General features: G+C 34.2%; 2 protein-coding genes across 2 annotated transcripts in view; one reads left to right on the top strand and one right to left on the bottom strand.

The window, feature by feature from the left end:
* The window catches only part of LOC142335394 (neuronal acetylcholine receptor subunit alpha-6-like), a 49,731-nt gene extending 39,638 nt beyond the window's left edge, over nt 1–10,093 (top strand). Inside the window, exons 3-4 of the mRNA XM_075383859.1 lie at nt 1,936–2,349; nt 9,416–10,093. Of these exons, the coding sequence (XP_075239974.1) occupies nt 1,936–2,349; nt 9,416–9,927 (926 nt within the window). The 3' untranslated portion in view covers nt 9,928–10,093. The remainder of the gene's footprint in view (nt 1–1,935; nt 2,350–9,415) is intronic.
* Nucleotides 10,094–10,511: 418 nt separating this feature from the next.
* Nucleotides 10,512–16,133, bottom strand: LOC142335393 (uncharacterized). The gene is made up of 3 exons (XM_075383858.1): nt 15,993–16,133; nt 15,060–15,880; nt 10,512–11,166 (listed from the first exon to the last, which is right to left on the bottom strand). Exons 2-3 carry the CDS (start codon nt 15,463–15,465, stop codon nt 10,628–10,630), a joined length of 945 nt encoding a protein of 314 aa, XP_075239973.1. The 5' UTR covers nt 15,466–15,880; nt 15,993–16,133; the 3' UTR covers nt 10,512–10,627.
* Nucleotides 16,134–17,530: the final 1,397 nt, after the last annotated feature.

Genomic DNA, 17,530 nt, shown 5'->3' with positions numbered 1-17,530 from the left:
GCCTACAATTCTTAGCTATAAAGAAACAATTTGCTTTCAAAAAAAAGAATATTTTAGATTTCCTTTGAGTTAAATTTGATTTTGGAATACAATATATATTTTTGTTTCGTTCTGATTTCTAATAATTTTCTTTAAATTAATTGAATTGGCTGATTGGTAACAAAAAGCGATACTTATTAGTCCTCATAGTCCTAAAACTTCACAGACTCGGTTAGAAACAGAAACCTGAGAATTTATTGTTCTTCATGCTCAATTATGGAGTTTAATTGATAGGGAATTTTACATCCCAGTGTTTTTGGACTGACCAACACTGAATCTCTTGACTATCAAACCTTCGATCAGTACAATATCAGAGCTCTGATTTCATTGACATCACACTTCCTGAATTCTGTTACACAAGCTTGAGTTACACATTCTTGCGAAGCAGTTGAAATAACTTTCCAGCACCTTCGAAACTAAACTTTCAAAAAAGCAGGTGAAACGTCTAATAATGTAGAGAAAAACTCCAACAGGATAACGTGTTTTGATAATAAGTATTTTCCTATGCTCAAAAGTAGACAACATTGAGTAGGCAGGGCAAATATCTATATATTTTTTTTCAAATGAAATTATGTATGAAGCAATGAAACAACCCAGTTTGAACGTTCTTAGCAATCATACGCGTATGAATTATGAAAGCAGAAAAGTATAAGCAAAAAAATTCCAAATCGTTTTTGGTAGCTCATTTTTGTGCTTTTAAACTCTTTTCGTGAGGTTTTGGGCTGCTAATGCATCACAAATGTAGCACTAAGTAGCGCCCTCCCTTAATTAGCAAAAACTGCTATGTTTTGACATTTAATATGAAAAGTTTTCTTTTTATTTTGTTCTTCGCTATTTGTTGACACCGGTCTACAAATAGTTTTCATATCAAAAAGGAGAACTAAATACAGTTGACGATAATTTTGAACTGCAGGACTATGTTATGGTAGATCATGACTAGGTAATGACTGCTTTTAGAGCAAGTGTATGCATTTAAAAATCCTCACTTGACTCATTATGACTACGATGATTCAATTTTAGTCTCTTTTTTTGTTTAGTTTGATATCATTTATGATCTTTTTTTATTTTGACGTATGTTTTTGCGGTAGCAGTAGGAAAACAACTCAAAATAAGTTTTTTTCTAAAACTAGACTAGTCTTGATTAAGACTTGCCAAGATTTTTTTAACACTTCTTCAGCACTTCAAAAATCTCGCTTTTGTAGTAGAAAAACCGCATCAGCACCGATTGTGCGGGTCGTGAGATGTCATACACATCATAACGGCATTACGTATTCCGGAGTGTGATTCTTGTATGGAACCAGGGAAATAAAGTACGTGTCTTGTTTGAAAACAATGAAGTCATATTAGATTCTTGTATAAGATCACAGACGTCATATGATCCTTGTATAAAATCGAATATCACAGTTGATCCTTGTGCCACGTGGAGCGCATACATGACTCTCATATTTGTAAAAAGAACTTGAATGCTTTCTGCACAAAAAAGTTTTTAGTTTCTTCTGATTATTTGCTGTTAAAATTAAGCAAAGCAATGTCATGATGTCAGAAACAGTGACAAAAGTACCAAAAACAACATATGTTTCTTGAATTTCAATACCTCAGGGTATATGAGTAAATTTGGAAGCAAGGTCAACGCTTGTTTTACAATTATACTGAAGCACATTTCTGTTATTTTGGTTAAAACTTTGCACTGCACTCACTATCAGCTCATCGTTTAACCGTCTATAGAAATTAGGAAGACCTCATTCTTTTCTAACATTAAAACAGTTCAATTGATATCTAAAATATGTTTACTAATATATCGTCCTCGCTTCAACAGGTATTAAGAAAAGTTGCAGCAGATATTTTTCTTAGATAAGTTGCAGCAGGCGAATTAAAAATTGTTACCTGGATTTTCAGGTCAAGATCAAATATTCCGAGAGAATGCAGACTTATCGTATTACGTTGAACATGACGAGTGGCAACTCAATCAGCCAGTACGATTCACTTTCCAAACACGCACATTTCGGGGCAGACAATTCTATGACACAATGACAATGCACCTGAAATTAACGCGACGTCACTTATTCTACGCCATCATCTTCATGCTTCCGAATGTCCTACTGTACATTTTGTCAGCTCTAGTCTTCTTGATCCCAGTCGAGTCAGGAGAGAAGATCTCGTTTGCCATCACAATTCTGCTGGCTGCAGTCGTGTCCTTTGGAACCATCTCGGCTCTGGTTCCCGCCAACTCACGTAACTTTCCAGTTGTGGCTTGGTTCCTAGGAGCTGCTGTTTCCCAGATGACTCTGGACACAATTCTTGTCACCGTTGGTTAGCAACAACATACTATTTTTTATTATAGTTTTCTATAAGCAGAACGGGATAATTATTTATAAATTGCATTGTCCAAAATGTCTTCTAGCAACATCTATTTCAAAAAATACTGAAAATTGCCTGAAAAGCACTGAATCAGCCCAAAACCCAAATGAAATGCTTAACCGCACAAAACAATGCTATTTTGTTACTGTGATTTTTTCTATTCCATGTTTTCTGAATTACATCAAAGTCAGCATTAAATTTTTGAGATTCAGAGCAATGAACAAACTTTTATTGAAATAATCAGTTATGTGATCAATTAAATGATCAAGCCAAAGAATTGAAACCAAAAACTGATTTCAGTTCTCACGAGAAAATTCACAGATTACCAACAAAACTACAGGCATTCATATTTTCCATCAAAAAAAGAAACAGTTCTAATATAGTCTTTTCCCTGTTTTAATATATAGATAATACATCAAAAATGAAATATAAACAAGAATTTTCAAAAAACACACGACAACCAAATCAGCTATGAAGAAATTAGATTCACTGGATTTAAAAAAACATTGCTCACTAACAAACCTATTGTGCGTAATATTTTATCTTGTAATTTTAAGCTGCAGAGCTTCGGATTCTCTTATAAAATTTCCGTTTTCCTTTGGTTCCTCAAGTTTTCTTCAATCTAGAGAAGATCTACACAGTATTGTTAGAAGCGAGTTTATTTTTAAAAATTCTTGAACAAATCAAGCATTTAAACCAAAATGGCATGACAAGTAGAATTCAATCTTACCTTCTATGGAAGCCTAATTGATTTGTTTACTTTGTCAACATACATATTCAGTAATTATAATTAGTACATGAAGTGAAATTCAACGTCAAACTCGAAACGTTCTTCCTTATCTGCAAAACAGAAATGCAACGTATGTACTTTTTGAGAATTTACTTAAATAAATGCATCCAAGTTCATTATGAATGGTTTGAAAAATGAATTGATTTTCATAAAAACTTTTCGACAAGTATTCAAGTCGTACTGTCATATGCTTAACGAACTTCCTATGACTTCACATTTACACTGAAAAATGGTTTTTAAAATTTTTTCATTTAAACCACGCAATTGGCAGCATGAAATCGGCTTCAATAAATATCAAAAACTTTCTCAGACCCATTTCTTTGGCTTAATTTTTTAAACTGACAAAATCCGTATTGAACTGGCATACAGTGCTTCTTCAGGAACAATTCTTGATTGATAAATGACTTGTTGCAGTGTCTTGTTTCTCTAGATAAGTTTTTGTGACTTTTCAGTTGTTTTGAACTTTGACAAGTTTGAAAGCAAGTTAATTTCAATATTTTCAATCTTCACCTCTGAGGAACAAACAGCCCACATTTCAGAAGTTTTGTGACAGTAAAGAGTCAGATTTCCTGACTAGCCATATCGAAACCTAATTTAACTCTAAAGTGGTCTTTTGAAACCAATAAAAATTTTTTGACAAAATTTTTATATGGTACTTCTAAATTGTACTTCTATATGGTAATTTACCCTTCAATGTGCCATTGTTTGCCTCTCTTTCATGCTCTAATATCAGCCTCCGAGCAACAATTAAAACATGATAAGCAGAAAAAACATAACACTAAGTGCGTATGAGCCAAAAAAAACTCGCCTATCTATTCTTGAGTAATTAATTTGTTCATGCACGTGGATTGCTAAGGTTAAAGTTACAATCAGATTGCTAACATTTAAGTTACAAAACTTTCACTGTTGTTCAGTTACAATTAAAATAATTTGTCTTTGCCTAAAATTTTGTAATAGAAAGCCGGAATTTTTCACATGTAAATCCAATTTAAAAAGTTATGAATGGTTGCAACAAGATGTTCAAAATTTTATTAGAACTTGAGTTTTTAATCAAAACGCCATCAAAAAATTGTTTGTTTAAATTGGTTTTTGTTCTGTTTTTCCTTGCGAAACGAAGACTTGAACAGCAAAGTCGTAAGACTAGTTATTGGGATTGACGGAGTATGACGTAAAGCAATGGTAGTATAAAGTATGGCAGATAAAAAAAATATTCTTAAAAATTAGCTGCCATAAATTTATATCTGGACAGATTTAGCACCTCTTAAGTGAACTGGGTGGTAAAACCCTTTCCTCTTTTGATAGGAGAGCAGCCGTGATACATATATTCAAATACCAGAATTCAAATTATTTTATTCTTACTCGATGGCTAGTAGTACCACATGCAATACAAAATTCCTACACTTTTAGTGCTCTCTTAAGCGTTTCTACTGTGCTTTTGCTTGAGTATACGTCGACATAATTAATTGACTAATCAAACTATGCTAACTGGCAAGAGCTATAAGCCATTACCGTGAAAAAACCAGTAAATTAGTAGTGGAATATTTAGTCCCGTTTCTCAATTACATTGGTAGAAACTAAAACCAGAATCAGAAAAATAATCTCATAATAAAATCAAGCTCAATTGAGCCTTGCAACCGAATAGTTAGCTTTGTTTCCCGAGCAGTGAGGTCTAACACGTTGGTTGTTTCTTTATACAGCAATACAAATAATTTTGTGCTATTTTAGATTGTGATGTCTGTAATTAAGTGCTTGTTTCCGATACATTATCTCATAATCAATGCCTTTTTTTACTCTAAAAGAGACCAAAATTTAAAAGATACTAAGTTTACACAGTGCAAACAGCCAATAAAAAAATGAAAGCATTTTTTTTGAAGGAGTTGGCATTTGGTGTACTCGTTTAAGGACGTCGTTTTTCGGTAAAAATTGGTGTCAGGGACTTTTTTTCAGAACCTGCAAATTGAATTTAAACATCATGAAAATAATGTTATTAAATGATGGTTAAGAAATCGTGCTTTACTTTAAAATTGACATAGTTTTTTAATAATATGTATACTTGAATATACTTTTATATAAAATATTTACAAATATACTTTTATATACAAATATATAAATAAATGTGACTACCGTCTTAGAAATCAATCTATCCGTATCTCACATTATTGATTTCGTTTTGAAGCGAAAAAAACTACTGCAAGGGGACGAAAATATTAAAACGTAAATTCACTGTTTAAAAAATAGCAGGCACATGCCCCCTAAGGCAAAATACACAATTTTACGGCAGGATACAACACTACGGCACACCCACAAAGACAAGCGATCTGATTTTTCAACAGGGTTTATAATGAATACTTCTATTACCTGCCCTATTTACCAAACTTTTGAACGGAAAGTTTTCTTGTGTATTGGAAAAAAAGAATGGGTGATCGCACATAAAGTTACGACCCTGCTCATCCGCATTTTTGGCTTAAATGACTACGAAATTAGTAACATATAATAACCCCCCAAAGATTCAAGCCTTTATCAATAAAAATGTGCTTGAACAAAAAGTGGAGTAATTGAGTGGAGAAAAAAATGCCGCATTAGATTGATGAGTTGAACCGTTATTAAAAAAGCAGTTCAAAATGAACAACAAAAGTCAAACAACAATAAAAACAAACATTAATTACATCCAAAAACTTTATGTCCATTTAAAAAAAATTATTAGCAAGATCAAAACATCGTCAGATAAATTGAAACTAAAGAAAACAACTTGTACTTCTTTAGAAATGATATGGGACCAATCCATAATAGGGCTCGGTAAAAATAGTCATAAAACAACAAAAAACAGCGAAGTTAAAAAAAAGGCTGAAGTTTTTAAAAACAATTAGTTTCAAAGAAATGAAAACTAATGGATAGAAATTGATAACATCCAATTTGTTTCTGGTCACATATGCCCCTATTAGAGGGCAAGAATTAAGACTTGTCTTTATTCAATTTGTTATGTGTTTAAAAAAGAACAGCATATGGAGACAACAAAAAAAACTTGCGAGAAAACCATGTCGAAGCCGTTAAAGCATATTTTGGCCCCTCAAAATATGTACAATTGAGCCTTGTACGCCAATATTGTGTTGTGAGAGATTTTTTTTAATGAGAATATTTAATAAGTAGGCGAAAAAGAAAAATGAGCAAAATTAAGTAAAAATTTTCTGTTTTTCGAAAAAAAACTTCAAAGTCGTGAAATTATTAGCTAAAAAATGAAATGATTAAAGTGGTTCGTTTATCCATCCAAAAGACACGCTTGAAACCTGTTGTTATTCAGAATATGTCTCACAGCTACAAAGGGAGCATCTAGTTTGGACAAAAATTAAAAATTAGTTTACTTTTTTTTGCGATGAACCTGTGTCAAAGCCAGTAGATCATAACAAATCTTTTCTTGACCATTTATTTTGTTCACCACATACACATGGATTGCTTAAGTTAAAGTTACAACCAGATTGAATTAAAGTTACATTAAAGATACAAAATTATCACTGTTGTTCCGTTACAATTGCAATTATTTGTCTTTGCCTAAAATTTTGTGAAAGAAAGCCAAAATTTTTTACATGTAAACCCAATTTAAAGAGCTATGAATTGTTGCTAAACGATTTTCATAATTTCTTTTTAACTTTAGATTTTAATCAAAACGCGATCAAAAATTTGTTTGTTAAAATTGGACCTTTTGTTATTCTTAGCGAAACGAAGATTTGAACAGCTAAGTTGAAAGACTAGTTATTGGGGCTGATGGAGTATGACGTAATGCAATGGTAGTATACAGTATGACAGATGAAAAAAATCATAAAACTTTGCTGTCATAATTTTATATCTGGACAGATTTAGCACCTCGGAAGTGAATTGGTTGGTAAAAAGCTTTCCTCTTTTGATAGGAGAGCAGCCGTTGCACACATATATTATGCACATTTTGTTTGGCATTTTTTGCATAATTTTAGGAGGCGATTCAGTGGGACTTTGTATTCCAGAATTAAATTTATATTTTTTGTTTCGATGGCTAGTAGTACTACATGCAATACAAAATTCCTACACTTTTAGTGCTGCTTTAAGCATTTCTACTGTGCTTTTGCTTAAGTATACGTCGAAATATTTAATCGACAAATCTGACTAAGCCAACTGGCAAGAAATTTAGGCAATTACCGTGAAAAAACCATCGAATTTTTTTGTGGAATCGCTTGTCCCGTATCTCAAATATTATTGGTAGAAACTAAATCCAGAATCAGAAAAATAATCTCATATAAATTCAAGCTCAGCTGAATACTTAGCTTTGTTTCTCGAGCAGTGAGGTCTAACATGTTGGTTGTTTCAGTATACAGCAAAGCAAACAAATTTGATCTATTTTAAATTGTGATGTCTGTTAATGAATATTGTTTCCAATGCAATATCTCATAATCATTGCCAATTTTACTCTAAAAGAGACAAAATTTCAAACAGTGTAACTAGGCATTAAAAAAGAATAGCGTTATTTTTTGAAGATGTTGGCATTTGGTGTGCTGGTTTCAAGACTTTGTTTTCCGATGCAACTTGATGTCGTGGATTTTTTTCAGAACGTGCGAAATAATTTTTTCAGAACGTGCAAAATGATTGGAGAACCTGTGTCGAAGCCAGTAAATTCATAACAAAATCTTTAAAACGTTAGATTTTGTGCACCTGCAACTTTCGTTCCTATAAAATTGTCCTATGTGAACTTCAGTAAACGAGACTAGGTAACAAATTGACAAAATTGAACAAAAATTCCAAGCTGAATAATTTTTTTTTCTGAAAACATATGTTATCAAAGTCATGAAAGCCATCAGCTATCTACTCAAAAAAATAGAGTTTTGTTTACTCTCCCACTAAAAACCAATGTGACCATTTGAAGTTCAGAAAATTTCATATGACTAAAAAGACGAAGCAAAAACGACAGTTCAAGACAATTGTAAAAAACTTAAATAAATTCTTCGAGACAGGGGTGTTGAAGCCGTTAAACCATAATCCAAGCCATAAAATAATTTATTCAGTTCAATTGAGAGTATCTTTTGAACGCCAGTATTGTAAAATTTGAACTTTGATGGATGTGATGATGGGACAAAACGAGAAAAAAACCGTGAAAATGGGCCAAATCCTAAAAATCAAAAAAATGTGAATAGTAGTATCAAAGCCAGAAAACCATTAATTAAACGCGCAAAAGGATTAATTTTTTTTCATTATACAAAAACGAAACAAGGAGCTTTCTATCTTTGCTAACACTTAGTTACAAATTGGCCAAATTGAAGGGAAAAACAGTGGCAAAGCTCTATAAGCCATTGTTTATTTAAAAATAAAACATTTTTGAAAGTCAAACGACAATAGTATTTCGTGTAAAGAAACTAGATATTTTACTTTGGAACTGCCTAGACAACCAATTGGACCAATCAACAGTGAGCTTTGATTTGAATTGTTTTGTTCCTTAAATAACTTAAACTTTATCAATTTTTTTTAAAAAAAGACCTAACATTCATGTGGCTGAGGAAAAAAAAGTGATCAGAAAGATAACCATTTTTGTTTCATTTTTGAATACGTCTTTAGATCATTTTTGGAGAGAAAAAATATGCTTGTTTAAAGCTTCAATAGTTTCGATTTTTTCAATTTTGTGACCGTGGATTCTCAAGAAAAGTTTAGCATTTATCAAATTGTAATTTGTATTAACTGCTTTTGCAATAAATCAAAGTTATCTTCAATAGAAAGTTTTAGCTTAATTTTTGTAATTAGAAACTACTTCATCTGACTTTTTGCAATCCTTTCTGATTTTCATAATTCTCAGGCATTGCAAATAGACTCTGACTGAAAAACATTTCAGACACTTTAGATAATTTAACTCACGTTGTTTGAACTCAAATCTATTGCATTGCTTCTAAAACAACAAGTCAGCAAAATGTCTGGTGGAAACTGCTTGCTTAAGCGTAAGTATCACCAACAGGCAACTGGCCCGTCGGCGTTACTTTGTTTGGCAGATACATAACTGGGTCTCAAAGTTACTTAAATGTTAAATTGCTACATTGTTGAAAGAAGAATCGGTATTGGTATCGGCGCATCGAGAACTATTTCATTTAGCTATTTTCACTAACTAATTTTGAGAATTTGTAAGTCGTCCCAAAGGTTTATATTCAAAACGTTATGCGAAAACTTACGTTTTCGCCAATAAATCATGTAAATAATGTATATATAGTTGTTCTGTTTCAGTGGTCAACGTGCACTTCATGGGGGGACGGTGGAAGATGGGACCTCGACTGCGCAGATTCATCACCAGCAAATTCATGACACTGCTTGGGTTGCGACCATGTCCCATGGAAAAGGCTTTTCCTGGTAGCAAGGAACGTGATCAACAGCACAAGTTGAAAGAGGCGCTTGCGGGGGGTGAAAGCGAATTGGGACGCAACAATGGAACTAATAACAACAGCAATAAATGGACTGGAGTTTTTGGAGCGAAGTTCCAGCAAAAGACTGCGTCCAAAGTTGCTCCGGCTGCCAATGATGTGAGTGGTGGTGGTGGTAGTGCTCAAAAAAGCGTGAAAGACTTGATTCCGGACAGTCATAATCTGATGAAAGCTGTGGATGACTTAATGTATTTGGAGAGTGAGGTTAACATGGAGTTCCTATGGCAATTCTTTGCCATTGTGGTTGATCGAATATTTCTGTTGGTACACATTATGCTGTCTATTGTGACTGTATGCGTCTTCGTCACCATGGGATAAAGAACATTATCCGCTCTTGGAAAAAACCCACTCCATTTCAGATAAGAAAAATCTATCATGGAAAAATACCTCCACAGAAATAAACCTCCACTTGACTGTTAAAAGAGCTGCACATTTCACAACCAATTAAATTATCATGACCGAAGTCCAATGTTATCAGGGGGGTTTATAACCACAAAACGCCCTCCCATGGGGGAGTTACCAACCACCCATGGGAGGGCGTTTATTTTCTATATTTACCCATTATCTTTTGATATGACTAGATTTCACAAAAACACTTACCCTTTTGTTTACCTTTGACGTTCTGCAAACTGATAAACAATAATGGTACGTCTGATTTTATTCAAATTAAATTTTCTCTGATTTTCACCAACCATTTTAAATCACATCATAAAACTGTGCTTTTATGTTAATTCACTTTCAGTATCTTCTGGGTTTAGATAAAACGTCGGCACATGTTTGAGAAAAATTCAATGCTTTCAAAGAAACATACTCGTATCTGTTAAGTAACAAATAAAAACCCATGAAACGCTCCATGAGAACTTTTTACTACCAACTTTCTGAAAACAGTTGATTGCTGCAGTACTTGTCAAACAAACACACGGAAAATTTTTGTAATGAAAAAGTAATTGAAATCCCAAGATCATTCCTCAAATATAATCAAAATTTTTAACTATGCTAAAAATGTCCAGTGAGAGATCTAGTCTTCGAAACGTTCGTCTTCGAACTCTCTGGGCATCATTTTGAGCACTTTCCCCGTAATATTGAAGAACGGCATCTGATAATAGCCCCTTGGCTTGTAGTGAGGAATTGACCTCGTCCGCTGTAGCGGCACCTGACTTGTACTCGGCTTATTAGTCTGTATCGAGTGTGAAACAGAAGCAACTGCCATCGCCCGACTGTCCGATTCCTCGCTTGGCAACCGGCTCGTAACCGTCGCGGTTGTGGTGGCTTCTTGGTTATTACTGGTTGACACTGCGGCTATTTCATCTTGTCTGAAATATATTTGTCCGTTTATTATAGTGGCGCCCCCGTGTTTGTTTCTCCGCAATCGGTCGTAAAATCCACTGACGTCACTCGCCAGCAAATTGTACATTTCGATGTCCTTCCGGTGCAACTTGATTGCGCGTGAATTGTGTTCCTCGCGGTAGTGTTTAATGTAGTTAGAGTTGTCACGAAAGTGAACGAATTTGTATGGCTTCGGAGTCTCCTTCCTGTTTTTGATCGCAAATGCAGTCCCTGAAAGGAGATCATATACTTAATTCAGTTAAATTAACTCAAATTCTAGTTCCAGCTAGATCAATTCTGAGGTGCGCGACCCAAGACAGCTGTGTCCAGACAGACTTGGGTCCTGCACATGTGGAAGGGATAGAGCCACCATTTGACAGACTGTGGCATCAATTGACTCTGGGTCTCCTTTGTGGATTATTGAGTGATTAGGGCCTACCGTGAGTCTGCAGGTCTGATCTTGACCGAGTCTGATTTTACAATTTTCAGACTTTACAAAGAATTTCAGAGACAAGATACTTGCGTCTTCGAGGCCCCAACTCAGGAACTCTATAGGTTCGCAGAACTCTATGTTACACACGGCTGCACCATGTCACTTGAGATTCTGTCAATTGAGCCACTAATATGCGCTTGAATATGACGAATTTGAATAGAAAAATAGAAGCAAAATTTAATACGTATAAGATGCAATTGCGCAGCACAAATTTACATTTGATATTTCGTAGATGTTGGTTTTTCATTATGGCGGCTTTTAATGCAAATATTTTCATCAAATTGGACCGAAGAGCTCGACTACTAGTTAAATACAGCAAGCGAACTGGGATGGATATTTCAAAACTCTTCAGCATAGCAATAAGGTTTACTACTTTACAAGTTCTGGCCTTTGCTTTGCAACAAATGTTTTGAGGACGGAATTTTTTCCGACGCTCTTTAATTTCCGATGGCTCCTTTAACAAAAAGAAAAGAATTTCGCCGATCACTCCTTAAGCAAAAAGAATGAAATCTACAAAAGTCAGGAACTGCACCTCCATGAGCAGAAAAAAAATTACTGATGAAAGTATTTAGAAATGACTGTAACATAAATTTCCTACAGAGAGAATTAATGAAAACGATTTGGCAATAACTGCCAGAAAACGAAGAACAAACAAACATCTTAGCGTTTGTTTGATTAAACTCAGGGAAAACTCAACAACAGTCAACCACAGAAGAAACTATTCAACTGCCTTTTAAATTTGGACAGCGCTTTCATTGTAAATGCTGAAAAAACTATCAGTAAACAAGCAAAGAAACTTGCCTGTGTTTTATGCAAAACTATGTCACAAGTTCTCTAGACAAATAAAGTTAATTTATGTTTACCGCGCCTCATATTATCCAAAACCGCCGGTTTTGTCTTTCGTGATGGCGTATTGACAATCTGTATTTAATTGTCTTCACCCTAGAAGAAGGACGGATCTGAGGTTGTTTATTTTTACCGCGTAGGTATCTATCTGAGAACGATCCATAGGGGTAAACGAAAACTCTCAGATTTGAATTGTTTGTTGTAAATAATGTCCTGTAAAATGCGGATCCGTAAATTATATTAATATAATGACTTCGGTGAAAAAAGACGCCAACGAAACAGGGGACAAGATCAGTTGATCTATGTCTCAAAACATCCAAATTATGAAGAACAAAAAAGAAACGAAAATAGTTCTACATTTGTTAACATAAGCGGCAAGGAAGTTTGTTGATTGAGAACTCTCCTGATTGGACTGAAAATAAATAAATAATTTGGCAATTGTTGTGTTTTTTGTTTTCTACTTTCCCTGAAACCGGGCAATTTTCTAATCCATTATGAATTGAACTCGATCAGCCATATCAAACTCTATTATTTGTTATTTTCTTCCGGACAAATCAGATCATGTGAAACTTGCGATTACATCTGATTTTCTTATGAAAAATCCAAATGCAATGCGACGCATGAAAATTAAGCAATTTTGCTCTAAACGAAACTTTCAGCAAATCAGAGAGGATCAAAAACTCCCAGAAAAGGTAAAAAAACACGAAAAACTCAAATTTGCGATTAAGTTCAAAAAATGATAATAAAATCATCACAATTGCAGTTTATCATCAGAATTTTGAAAAATGTGTTCATCAGGTTGGAAGATATTATATTAAATTGGGACCAAAATTCTGGAATATGTTTTCTTTGTAAACATTTCATGGTGTTTAGACAAAATGCAATTGTTGTTTGCGATAACTAGACTAGCATGCATAAGATTGTCTAAACTGTCATTCATAGATGTCAACCTTGTCTCTAGCAAAAAAAAACAAGATAGGGCGAGAAATTTCAAATAAAATTTGCAAATAGCAATTAATTCCCCCCCCCCCCCCCCCCCTGAAATGGACTGCATTTTTGTTTTTGGCACAGATTTCGCAAAAATGTTTTCGAAATTCTTTCAAACTTTTATAACGAGGACTGTGAGCTTCCTGTGCAAACCATTTCTTTTGGGAACCTTACGAAAAAATTTTAAACCGTGATGTGGTGTGACCCATGCTCACGACTCATCATTGTCTGTTAATTCGGTACTATTGATTACTGCATAAAACAAATGGATCTTTTCTCATAGCGCTCCTCCCCCGGTCTGATATAGCCGTTACTTTAGCGCCCTTCCCCTAACCTACGTTTTCGCTAATTGTAAGAGCGATATTCGCATTTCATTGATTCAAGAGTCTCAAGCTAGATTAAATTGAAAGCACTTTTAGAACAATTTCCTTAAAAAATTTAAAAGCAGAGCCATTATTGTAGCCAATAACGACAAAAAAATATATAATACAATTTTTTTGATGCTTATGTTATATACAACAAATTTTAGTTGAAATATCTAATACTTTCAAACCATAGCTGTCTTAGTTTTTAATAAATTAATAATGTTCACATATGGCTCACGTATAAACTTAATTAACTTTAACAGTATATATGTTTGAACATGTATAAAGGAGGGTGCGAAACTATGAGTGGGGTGGGCGCTACCAGAAAAGATCCGGAAATGCTGTAATTTGACTTTTATTAGTTTTCATCTACTGAATACTTTGTAGAAAAACATCTGAAATTTGTAAATTTGCATCGAAACCGTGTTTCCGAAAGCCATCTTATTTATCTGTTCTGAATTTAGATTATCGTTTTTTGTCTCTTAAGGGATCATGCAGGTTTGCAGACTTTAATATAATCAATTGTTCGAATGCAGACCTTCAAAAGGGTTAATAAGCATGCCCAGTAATATTTTTTCACCGGTCCTCTCGTTTCACTGAAATCAATTTTAGTTTTTTGGGTAATTAGCAAATTGTCGTAAGAATCGCAGATAGCTATATAAAATATTTTTTACCTTCTTAAAGCTCCTGCATCTTTCAGCGGTGATAGTGATGAGAGTCGCAAAAGTTTGATGCATTGAACGTTGAAGGAATATTAGCTCGAGTTTCTTATCGCTCTTGGGAAATTATCAAACTCCTAATCGAAGCCAAGGTGTTGATTATCTTCGATACGGCGATGAGAACAGTGGGGAACAGCTTTTAATGAACAATCATAATAGTTGTAAATTTTTAGGCACTAAGTTACTGATTGTTAGAATTTGAGGCAAACGCAGTGACATCTTGTTATCTCAAGATGAGTTGGACTTGTTATCTCAAATGCTACAAAATGTGGACAAGGTCACTAAAAGTAAAATAATCGAGAAAAAAATCAGCTCGAATGAGACGTCGAGTCATAAAATATCAAGGTATGTTAAGCTCTGAGAAATAAACCCACACGCCCCCCCCCCCATAATTTTAGATGGGAAATATTTAATATTTTAATTTTGGTTGTGATAACTTTTTTGGTTGTGATAATTTCATATGAAGTCTGACGGGCGCTAAGGCATGGCCATGGCCCGCGAGGCATGGCCGGACGCGCTAAATTCGTAGCTCGTTCTGTCTTGTGGGGAGTTATTTCCGTGGGGGTTGGGTTTACCTCCTATCTAAAATTAAGTAGGGTTTTTTCCGTGGGGCTTTTATTCCAAAACGGGTTAAGAAAACATGTGGTAAAATGACTAAAAACTTGCATTTGAAGCTATTATGCTACATTATGTCTTAATGTTAATAGAAAGTACCATGAGTGTCGTTAGATGCGGACATTTGTTGATTGTTGCTGCTAGGGTTATTACTGCTAGTGCTCCCATGACCATGCGTCTCATTAGCTTGCTGACTCAGAAGCTGCTGTTTGCGTAGGAAAAAGGCGGCGGGGGGCAACCACTGGCAAAAACCCTCTTCAAACTTCAAATTCTGCATCAACTGTAATTCATCATCTTGCCACTGAGAATTGTTGCTGTCATCTCCCAATAACACGACACGTTTCTCGCTACTCTCAGTTGCGCGCGGCATAATTTGCTTTTTTGACTTACTTGCAGTTTTTGGACAAATATTGGAGCTAGGTTTAGCTGTTATTGACGGTAATTTTGTAATAACCAAAATCCCGCTACTGCATTGCTGGAAATCAATGGGAAATTTGAAATACATTGTAGCTTGTTGTGTTATGGGAAAGGTAGTCGCTGAGATGATGTAGTTATTGTAATTCAAATGCCATAAACCCTTTGTTCATACCTCAACTGAACAGGTGTCCGATGAAAATGATTTTAAAACTAGAATTTAAACCAAATCAAATGTAAATTTCTCATCTCAAAGTGCCTCAAGCTATAACTCTCAATGTACAAAATAATAAATCAGCATTACCGTTTGGATATAATAGGTCGTATTTTATACGTCCTTTTAACAAAGGCAGTTAAAATAAATTAAAAGTTTGGAAAATTGGATACATAAATGTAGTTCTATTTCAAAACATTTCCTTCGTGCCTTTGGTGGAGCAGTTCGTTTCTGTAAATTTTGGCCATCAAATCCTTTTGTAGCTGTCTGCTGCGTTTGCAAATATCTGATTCTGAAATACACGAAAGATGTTTCCTTTATTTGTCACAATGAGGAAATGATTTTCTCTAATTAATGCGATGATTTTAATATGTGTGTTCAGTTTGAATAATTGAAGAGCTAACCAAAAGAGGAGGACGTGGCTTTCGGTTGTTTGTTGGTCTTGGTTGTACCTGTCATCAAACAGTCTTGATATTGTTCATAGGTGAAAGGCAACTCGTCAAAAGAAAACTTCACGTTTGGATCAACACTGCCGCTGTCCGGAGGCTCTGAAATATATTATTCCCAATGACATTGTAACTTTTAAGAAACCAATTTTGACATTAACATGATGATTAACAGAACTGTCAAAACTGTACGAAATATCCATCACATTTATTCTAAAAGCCTGTTTCTGAGAACGCGTGAACAGCAGTGACTAGATCTCATTACTGTTGTCACGCTCACGGTAACTATTGTTGACATCATCACTGTTTTCCACTGTTGTGGCATCTATTTTCTCGACATATAATTTTTCACTGTACATATCACTGAAAGTAAACTGAAATATGCGACGAAGTATTGTCGCTGTTGTCCACAAGAATTCCTCAAAACTCAAAATAGCAGTTGTACTGTTTGCACTGTAATACTTAAAAGACTTAGCTTTGCAACGCAATGCAACTTAGCTTCCTTTTGCGCCGGAAGATTTTTTAACAATTCTTGCGAGAAACTCAACAACAAAATCATTTTCTTTTTGTATCACACTTTTAAAAATAGAATTTTTTACCTCACCTGATCAAAACGCCCAACAAAATATAAATCCAAAGATTCAAGAAAACAAAATTGTCGAGTTTTTTTAATAAATATAGCAAATCAAAATGGTTCAACAGGCAAACGCAATTAAATTGAAGTAATAAGTTGTCATTTAAAAAATGTGATCAGTTTTCCAATAGAACAAATGATTACAATGAAAATTTGCATTTTGATCCTCGCTCGGTAGTAAATAAAGAAAAGATGGGTTCTAAAATTAATCCTAGTTTCTTTGCAAAGTTGTTCATTTTTCAAATTCTCCCAGCACTAAATCAAAAAAGTTTCAACGAGATGTCTCTCTCCAGCTCACACATACACACACGCACTCGCACACACAAGCAAACACACATACATAACCATATATATATATATATATATATATATATATATATATATATATATATAAGTATTTGTGTGTGTGTGTGTGCGCGCTGGAGAGATATCTCGTTGAAACGTTTTTGATTTGGTAATGGAAGCATTCCAAAAACGAAAAACTTTGCAACCAAACTATGATTAATTTATTACAAATTTTTTAAATTGCTGAGCGAGGATCAAAATGCAAATTTTCATTGTAATCAATTGTTTTATGGGAAAACGTGACTCATTTTATTTAATTTCATTGAAAATCTGTTGAAACTTATTTACCATTGCAGGGCAAAAACTTCATTTCAATTGGCTTTGGATTTTTCGCTCCTATTTTTTAAGATTCTTTTTAATTTCAATTCTTGCTTCATTTTGATCCACGCTCGGCAATTAAAAAAGAAAAAATGGTTTCAAATTTCATCAAAATTTTTTTGCAAACTTATTTGTTTTTTGAGTTCTTCCATTACCAAATCAAAAAAGTTTCAACAAGTAACACCTCTCCAGTACACAA

The sequence above is a fragment of the Convolutriloba macropyga genome, chromosome 2, assembly GCF_964194025.1.
Source record: "Convolutriloba macropyga chromosome 2, txConMacr16.3, whole genome shotgun sequence".
NCBI classification, from domain to species: Eukaryota; Metazoa; Xenacoelomorpha; order Acoela; family Convolutidae; genus Convolutriloba; species Convolutriloba macropyga.
The sequence above is the reverse complement of the archived record's forward strand: the minus strand, read 5'-3'. Positions and strand labels throughout refer to the sequence as shown.

What these genes read in the sequence shown, in the direction of transcription:
- LOC142335393 (XM_075383858.1), bottom strand. Translation starts at nt 15,465, where the DNA reads ATGTATTTCAAATTTCCCATTGATTTCCAGCAATGCAGTAGCGGGATT. An exon ending in CGCATCTAACGACACTCATG is followed by an intron (nt 11,167 to 15,059) that starts GTACTTTCTATT and finishes ATCTCCTTTCAG; the next exon opens with GGACTGCATTTGCGATCAAA.